Source organism: Coregonus lavaretus (assembly GCF_964263955.1).
Source record: "Coregonus lavaretus genome assembly, chromosome: 3".
NCBI lineage: Eukaryota > Metazoa > Chordata > Actinopteri > Salmoniformes > Salmonidae > Coregonus > Coregonus lavaretus.
The window spans coordinates 49678484-49686682 of record NC_139990.1 but is presented as its reverse complement, the minus strand read 5'-3'; the positions used below and the strand labels follow the sequence as shown (position 1 = coordinate 49686682).

Here is an 8199-nt window from a genome sequence, read left to right as displayed (position 1 = left end):
TTAACAAGGAGTGCTGTGTATTCAGAAGGAGTGCTGTGTATTAACAAGGAGTGCTGTGTATTAACAAGGAGTCCTGTGTATTAACAAGGAATGCTGTGTATTAACAAGGAGACCTGTGTATTAACAAGGAGCGTTACGTATTAACAAGGAGATCTGTGTATTAACAAGGAGATCTGTGTATTAACAAGGAGATCTGTGTATTAACAAGGAGTGCTGTTTATTAAGAAGGAGTGCTGTGTATTAACAAGGAGACCTGTGTATTAACAAGGAGACCTGCGTATTAACAAGGAGTGCTGTTTATTAAGAAGGAGATCTGTGTATTAACAAGGAGATCTGTGCATTAACAAGGAGACGTGTATTAACAAGGAGACCTGCGTATTAACAAGGAGTGCTGTTTATTAAGGAGTGCTGTGTATTAACAAGGAGTGCTGTGTATTCAGAAGGAGTGCTGTGTATTAACAAGGAGTGCTGTGTATTAACAAGGAGTCCTGTGTATTAACAAGGAGATCTGTGTATTAACAAGGAGATCTGTGTATTAACAAGGAGATCTGTGTATTAACAAGGAGACATGTGTATTAACAAGGAGTGCTGTTTATTAAGAAGGAGTGCTGTGTATTAACAAGGAGACCTGTGTATTAACAAGGAGACCTGCGTATTAACAAGGAGTGCTGTTTATTAAGAAGGAGATCTGTGTATTAACAAGGAGATCTGTGCATTAACAAGGAGACGTGTATTAACAAGGAGACCTGCGTATTAACAAGGAGTGCTGTTTATTAAGGAGTGCTGTGTATTAACAAGGAGTGCTGTGTATTCAGAAGGAGTGCTGTGTATTAACAAGGAGTGCTGTGTATTAACAAGGAGCCCTGTGTATTAACAAGGAGACCTGTGTATTAACAAGGAGATCTGTGCATTAACAAGGAGACGTGTATTAACAAGGAGACCTGCGTATTAACAAGGAGTGCTGTTTATTAAGGAGTGCTGTGTATTAACAAGGAGTGCTGTGTATTCAGAAGGAGTGCTGTGTATTAACAAGGAGTGCTGTGTATTAACAAGGAGTCCTGTGTATTAACAAGGAATGCTGTGTATTAACAAGGAGACCTGTGTATTAACAAGGAGCGTTACGTATTAACAATGAGATCTGTGTATTAACAAGGAGATCTGTGTATTAACAAGGAGATCTGTGTATTAACAAGGAGACATGTGTATTAACAAGGAGTGCTGTTTATTAAGAAGGAGTGCTGTGTATTAACAAGGAGACATGTGTATTAACAAGGAGACCTGCGTATTAACAAGGAGTGCTGTTTATTAAGAAGGAGTCCTGTGTATTAACAAGGAGACCTGTGTATTAACAAGGAGTTCTGTGTATTAACAAGGAGCCCTGTGTATTAACAAGGAGTCCTGTGTATTAACAAGAAGTTCTGTGTATTAACAAGAAGTACTGTGTACATTTACTGTCCAGCCTAGAATTGTTTCATGTGGGTCTAAGTGGTAACCAAGCTGGCCTGATGTTCCTGGGGATTAGGTGTGACGGTGTGGCCTGATGTTCCTGGGGACAAGGTGTGAGGGTGTGGCCTGATGTTCATGGGGACTAGGTGTGAGGGTGTGGCCTGATGTTCCTGGGGACTAGGTGTGAGGGTGTGGCCTGATGTTCCTGGGGACTAGGTGTGTGGGTGTGGCCTGATGTTCCTGGGGACTAGGTGTGAGGGTGTGGCCTGATGTTCCAGGGGACTAGGTGTGGCCTGATGTTACTGGGGACTAGGTGTGTGGGTGTGGCCTGATGTTCCTGGGGACTAGGTGTGAGGGTGTGGCCTGATGTTCCAGGGGACTAGGTGTGGCCTGATGTTCCTGGGGACTAGGTGTGAGGGTGTGGCCTGATGTTCCAGGGGACTAGGTGTGGCCTGATGTTCCTGGGGACCAGGTGTGTGGGTGTGGCCTGTTGTTCCTGGGGACTAGGTGTGAGGGTGTGGCCTGATGTTCAAGGGGACTAGGTGTGAGGGTGTATATGTGAGGGCTGTATGTGTAACTAGGGGTTAGGTGTGTGTTACCTGGTAGACCTGGTCAGTAGTACAGTTCTTTCGGACTCTGACTGTGACGGCGGTTTTATCAGGCAAGGCTATCCTCAACTCCACATCTGATACTCCGTTATAGTTCTACGGAGAGGGGGGGAGACAGAGATTACTTACAGCCAGGCGGGTGAGAAGGCGGTCACAGGACCACTCATAGGCCAGACAGACAGACAGACAGACAGACAGACAGACAGACACACACAGCGTAGACAGAGACGGAAGAGCAGAAGAGAGGAAACCAAAAAGAAAAAAAGGACAGAGATGCCAGCCCCATCTCACACACCACACATCCCACAGGATAGGATGAGAGGAGAGAGGGAACGAGAAGTCTAAAAAAAGAACAAATCTTAGAGAGGAATAAGCAGCAAACACAGTCAGAATGACATGCTTACCTCATCAGACTCAGACAGAAACTCCTGCATCACGTCACTCTCCCCAATCACCCTCACTGAACACACTGTGAAGAGAGGAGAAGGGGTGGAGAAGGGGCAGGAGGATGGGGAAAAGGAGAGCGAGAGAGAAAGTAGAAACACTGAGAAAGGCAGATCCATTGTAGACACTCCCATGAGCCTCTATGAGTACCATGTTATCCTGACCATCTCTACCTCCTCTCCAATCCTTTCCTTTTCACATTTATTCTTCATCCTCCATTCATTAATCCCATCAACTTCCATCTTTTCCAGTTATCCCTCCTCCATCTCTCATTCCACCCCTTTCTATCACCTTTCCAAACGGTTTTTGCTTCATATTTCTCTGTCCTGATCTTTCTTTCTGCCTCTCTCTCCCTCTCTCTCTCTCTCTCTCTCACCTTTCTCCAGGTATTCCTCCAGTCCCCTGCGTCGAGCGTCTAGTTGTTGTTCAGATAGGGAGAAGGGCCATTTGCCAGGTATTTTGGGGAAGGTGTAGTTGGCAAACTCTCTCTTCAGGTTCTGGTTGAGGATAGCAAACTCCCTGTACCTTTTAGAGCACAGCTGTCTGCCTGCCATGTACACATTATACACCTGCAGACAGAGACACACAGTGTAAACATACTGTAGGCATACCTACATGTTATGTACATCTTTCCTCAGTCATTTTATGTCTCTCCCTCCCTCTCTCCCCTCGTTGTGTTCAGTGTATTTGCATGTTGGGACAGATGATTGGTTGATAGCACCACTCCTTCGCTCTCTCCATCCCCCCTCCCCTTCTCCTTCCTTGTCCTTCTCTCTCCTTCCGTCCATCTACTCACCACAAACCTCTCCTGGTTGAGTTCAGTGTGTTTGTATGTGGGGACGGAGATGGGGACGGCCTGTTTGTCGCTGTAGTCGTAGCAGGACTGGGCTGAGCCGTCGTCTCCGGGGTCCAGACAGTCAGCCTCCTGGGGAGGTACAGACAGCACGGCCAGCATCAGCTCCCTCTCCCCCGCACGGATCAGATCCACCACCTGCTTATGGGTCGCCCCCTCCACGTTTACACTATTACTGAGAGGAGGGATGGAGAGAGAGAGATAGAGGAGAAAGAGAGAGAGGGAGGTAAAGGAGAGAGAGATAGATAGAGAGAGGCAGATAGAAGAGAGAGGGAGGTAGAGATTGAATATTCATTCATTATTAGGCTAGGATATACTGAGTCATCATTGCAAATGAGCAGCAGCACTCATACATAAAATGAATTGTGTTGTTGACGTTTCTTGCTGCCCAGTCAGTGTCTGTCTTGGTGTGAGTGGACGAACCCTCTTGTATAACAGTGATCATCATATATTAAGGGTCAGTCAGTGGATGTCTTGATAAGGCTGTCAGCAAGTCTAATGTTCACCTCAGCGGAACTGACGTCTCCCATGGCAATGGGGTCAAGGTGGGGTGGCGTCACTCAGACGACTGTGCATCAGAGCATGAGCTAGTAAGCTGGACTTGTGACCTCTGCACCACTCCGATGGCAGCGTGTCAGGGCATGAGACTGCGTGTGTGTGTAAGCAGCAGAAGTGCTGACGTCTGCACTGCAGCAGCCTATAGTAAATATTACTGTTACAAACTGTAGTTAGCCTCACAGTTCACACGGTAGAAACTATTAATACAGAAGAACCCAATCCTACCTTGAGGATACACACATGTGGTCCTCTGTAGCTCAATTGGTAGAGCATGGCGCTTGTAACGCAAGGGTAGTGGGTTCGATCCCCGGGACCACCCATACGTAAAAATTTATGCACACATGACTGTAAGTCGCTTTGGATAAAAGTGTCTGCTAAATGGCATATTATTATTATTATTATAATGTGATATTTCTGTATAAGTTCACAGGAAAATATATGATGAAGTAGCCCTTTGCCTAGTAAACCCAGGCTATCTATCATGTTGTTACATCAGTGACTGAGAGGAACAGAAAGCAGGCCAAAGGTTACAGGATCAACACACAACACTGCCAGACAGACCACCTGAGACACCACTGACGTAAAACAACTCAGACTGATAACAGACAATGACAGAGAGATACACACACTCCAATCTTTCATCAATGAGACTCACAGTGTGTGCACAGCCGGAGCAACTCCTAATCAGTGTGTGTGGGTAGAGAACACGGTAGATCCATTCTGTAATCTGTGTACTGTAGGCCTGTGTGTGTTATGTGTCCAAACATGTGAGTCACTGCATGTATCCCTTACAGAAAAAGCTGAGGTGTCAAAAAAAAAACTGCGTAATTTCCTTAAATCACTACTCTCCCGGCTGGCTAATGTTTAACTGAAAGCTGCTGAGGTAGTCATACATAAAAGACACAGACAGACAGACACACACGGAAAGACAGACAGACAAAAACACTTCAAGTCTTTCTCCAGTCTAGTCTGGTCAGGATTCAGGAAAAACTGTGGGCCATATAGCCATGAGTGTTTGGACTGGACTGGTGGTTTTCATAAAAGCATGGGTAGGGGTATAGGTATAGTTCTCTGTGACTGTGTGTGTGTTCTCTGTGACTGTGTGTGTGTTCTCTGGGACTGTGTGTGTGTTCTCTGGGACTTTGTGGCTGAGGAGTGTTGATTTTGGAGAGAGCAGTGGGGATGCTCCACAAGCACTGCAGCTAACACTGAGGGACTGCTGTGTGTGTGTGAGCGTGAGCATATGGAGCACATGGGCAGGTGTCTCTCCCTGGCATAGATACTGCTAGTGCTCAAGGCACACACACACACACACAATGGGCGTGCAACCACCCGTGCACGCACACACACCAATATCGGAGTCAACAAACTGCCAGGCTACTGCACAGCACCCAATCGGTGAGCAAACGGTGAGCCAACTAATCAAAACACAGAAGTACGGAGAGCACATCCAATCAGATGAGCCCTATGTATTCCATATACAGCAACCCCCCTCACTCACTTTTTCTCCCCCTCACACACACACACACACACACACTGGTACTGATGCTGAGCTGTATGCTGCCTGCTCCTTGCCATGGCAACAGAACCTAACATCACCAAGCTAGCTACCTCTGTGCATACTAAACCTGTCGCAAAGACCAGACAGACACACTGCACTCTCTATGCATTGCATCATCCGCATCCAAACACTGAAATGGCATACCATGGCTATTGCTGATCTATTACAATTAGGAAATGTTGAGTCCCAATTTAATTGAGACTGGCTATAAAGCATTGGGGCACACTATTAAAATATATATTATTATCAAGGCAAGTAGGTAAAATAGTAGCTGACCATGAATGTGCACACATTGAATGGCCATTTTTTCCATCATCTGGTCAGTTTTTGATAAGAATGACAGATGCGGTTTTTCTGGTAACCTGATGTGTAGGGACGGAAGGAACATGTGTGTGTGCTGGTGTTTAGTTAGCTAGTTAGTTTGTATCCAAGTTCAGAGAGTCAGTGTGACTGGAATTCGTAATGATCACATGCTCTCACACAGACCGTCTTTTCATTGGGATGAACCGGCTCTTCTGCCCCGTACACTGCACTGGTACAAGCACAGACTGATGCATGAGTTATCAGGCTTTGTTAGCCTAGTCTCCAGGTCAAGTGAAAAATATTATTTAACGTAGCTAGCTAGCTAGGATAGTTTATGGCGTTGCACTGAGCTGAGGACAACAGCTTGTGAATTATGGAGTTAACGTTAGCTAGCGAGTTTAAATTTGGGACAGCAGAAGAAAGTCAACAGTTTGTATCGCGAACGAACTGCAGTGCACAGGAGCTGACATTACAATACCATCCTTTTTAGCTTTGCTGTGGTCTGTTTTGATTTTTTGTTTATTTTGCCCTGCCTTGACCAAATAGCTACTATTGAGCTAGCTTGCGCATGTAGCAGCTACCAGATAGCAAGCTAACTCTCACTTACACTTCCAGAATCCGGTCCCCTTTCGAGATACCGGCTCTGTCTGCTGCACCTCCCGGTAAAACGGCACTGACGTGCTGTAGCGGGGCATACAATTCTCCGTTGATGCTCCGTAGTTGCCCTCCTTCGCTAACCTGTCCCCGGACATTGAAGCCATATCCCGAATCAGACTTGACTATCCGCACCAGTCGCGGGCCTGAAGTAACGGTAGTCACCGTTTGGCAACTGCCGGTGTCCTGCGTTGGGCTGACACCGGAGCCGTTACGAGAGGATGGCTGAACTAACAGAGGAGCCGCCGAATGAATTCCCTCTCCCTCGACGTCCGCCATTTTCCCTCAGCCTATTTCCCCCTTATCCACTTTGAGTCTCCCACACTAAGCTCTCCTAGTTATCTAGCTAGCTTGCTAGATGCGAGGAACGACCAAGTCAACGAAGACCGATTTAACTCGAGAGACTGCCCTCCCTGGAACACCCCCCGCCCCTCGTCTGGTTAGAGTGGGTTTCTACTGCGCAACCGCAGAATCAAGATACTGGGCATGTTCGAGCGGATCAATTTTCTCAAGTCGATGGTCAAGCCTCCAAAGTGTGTTGCATATGCCGCGTTCATGTGCTTGTCGGACCTAGAAACCTTGGATATTTCCGACTTGCTAACTGGTTGTAGTTATACACTTGCCACGTTCAACGAATCAGCAAGTTGGACATTTCCAAATGTCCTAGTTCTGACTAGCATGTGAACCCGGCAGTAAAGAGTACGATAGTATGAGTCATAATACCCATAAAACCTAGCGGTCAAACAGGGAAATGGTTCCAATCGTTTTTAACCATACATTCTTTCCATAGGGGATTTTAGAAACACTTCAAATAAGGGCTGTGTTTCGTGTAGGCTTACCCTGGTGGGACGTTGTGATAACTGTGTAAATCTCTATCAGACAAGGTGAGTTTTATCAATATATAGCTGCTATTGTGGCTATCATACAGAACTACAAATGCCTGTCTCAAGTTTCACGTCACTCACCAGGGCCCTGATGATCTGGACGAGACTACCGAAACGAGGCAAATGTAAGAATCTCTGGATTAACTATCTAACGTTAGCTCAATTTGATAATGAATAAATTGGTAACATTAGTTTAAATTGACAATTCTGTGAACTGTCTTGGGCAAGTTTTAAATTGACACAATACCTGTTATCTAGCTAGCTAGCTCACAATTAGCACGCTAGTTAGCAACATTAGCCTGTCTAGATGGCTACATTGGCCGTCTATTTGTCTAGCCATTTAAATGCATGAGAAATTGATAAAAACGAATTTAGTTTTCTTTGGCTTTTATAAACCAACAGTCTAGCTTGCTAGTTAACTAGCTAACGAACTTAGATGGTGAAACTCTGCGTTCTTGAAAATGCTTGTTTGTGTCTGTGGGTGAGTAGCCTACTTCAAGTAGCCTACTTCTTGACTTGCTAGCTGTATTATTTGGGGCTGGATTTTTGAGAGGTTTCAGAGACTGACTGATTAGTATATCTTGAGTCAATGGTGCGCTTATGTAGCACATGGGGATGTGTGAAAATTACTCCTCAGCCTGAAGTGTCCCCACTTTCACCAGCGAATAGCTAGCTTTTAGTGTGGCGCCGACTGCTAAGACGCTTCAGGAGGGTGGTCGTGTGTTAACAAGCCAGAGATCTCAAGTTCATGCCAGGTATGGGAGGAAGTGGTACTCTCTAAGCAAGCAGCGTGACGTCCTTTAGTGGTGCCTAGTGACTGATCTACAGTTGCGCTCAACTCAATGCTGGGGTCACTGTTGAGTAAGTTTTTAGGGGTGAATGTAGCAC

General features: G+C 45.9%; 1 protein-coding gene across 4 annotated transcripts in view; it reads right to left on the bottom strand.

Moving 5' to 3' along the window:
- snx27b (sorting nexin 27b) overlaps positions 1 to 7455 on the bottom strand; it is an 18837-nt gene extending 11382 nt beyond the window's left edge. For 2 of the 4 annotated variants that reach the window (XR_014612920.1, XM_084158449.1), the window contains exons 1-5: positions 6381 to 7452; positions 3295 to 3526; positions 2875 to 3067; positions 2459 to 2523; positions 2046 to 2150 (exon numbers count right to left, since the gene is read on the bottom strand). Coding sequence is in view for 3 of the 4 variants with exons in the window: in XM_084158449.1 (XP_084014575.1) it covers positions 2046 to 2150; positions 2459 to 2523; positions 2875 to 3067; positions 3295 to 3526; positions 6381 to 6706 (921 nt within the window). In the remaining variant the exon portion in view is untranslated. Of the gene's footprint in view, positions 1 to 2045; positions 2151 to 2458; positions 2524 to 2874; positions 3068 to 3294; positions 3527 to 3704; positions 3893 to 6380 lie in introns of those variants that run through there. The other 2 variants (XM_084158450.1, XM_084158451.1) reach the window with 2 other exon arrangements.
- Between the last annotated feature and the right edge of the window lie 744 nt (positions 7456 to 8199).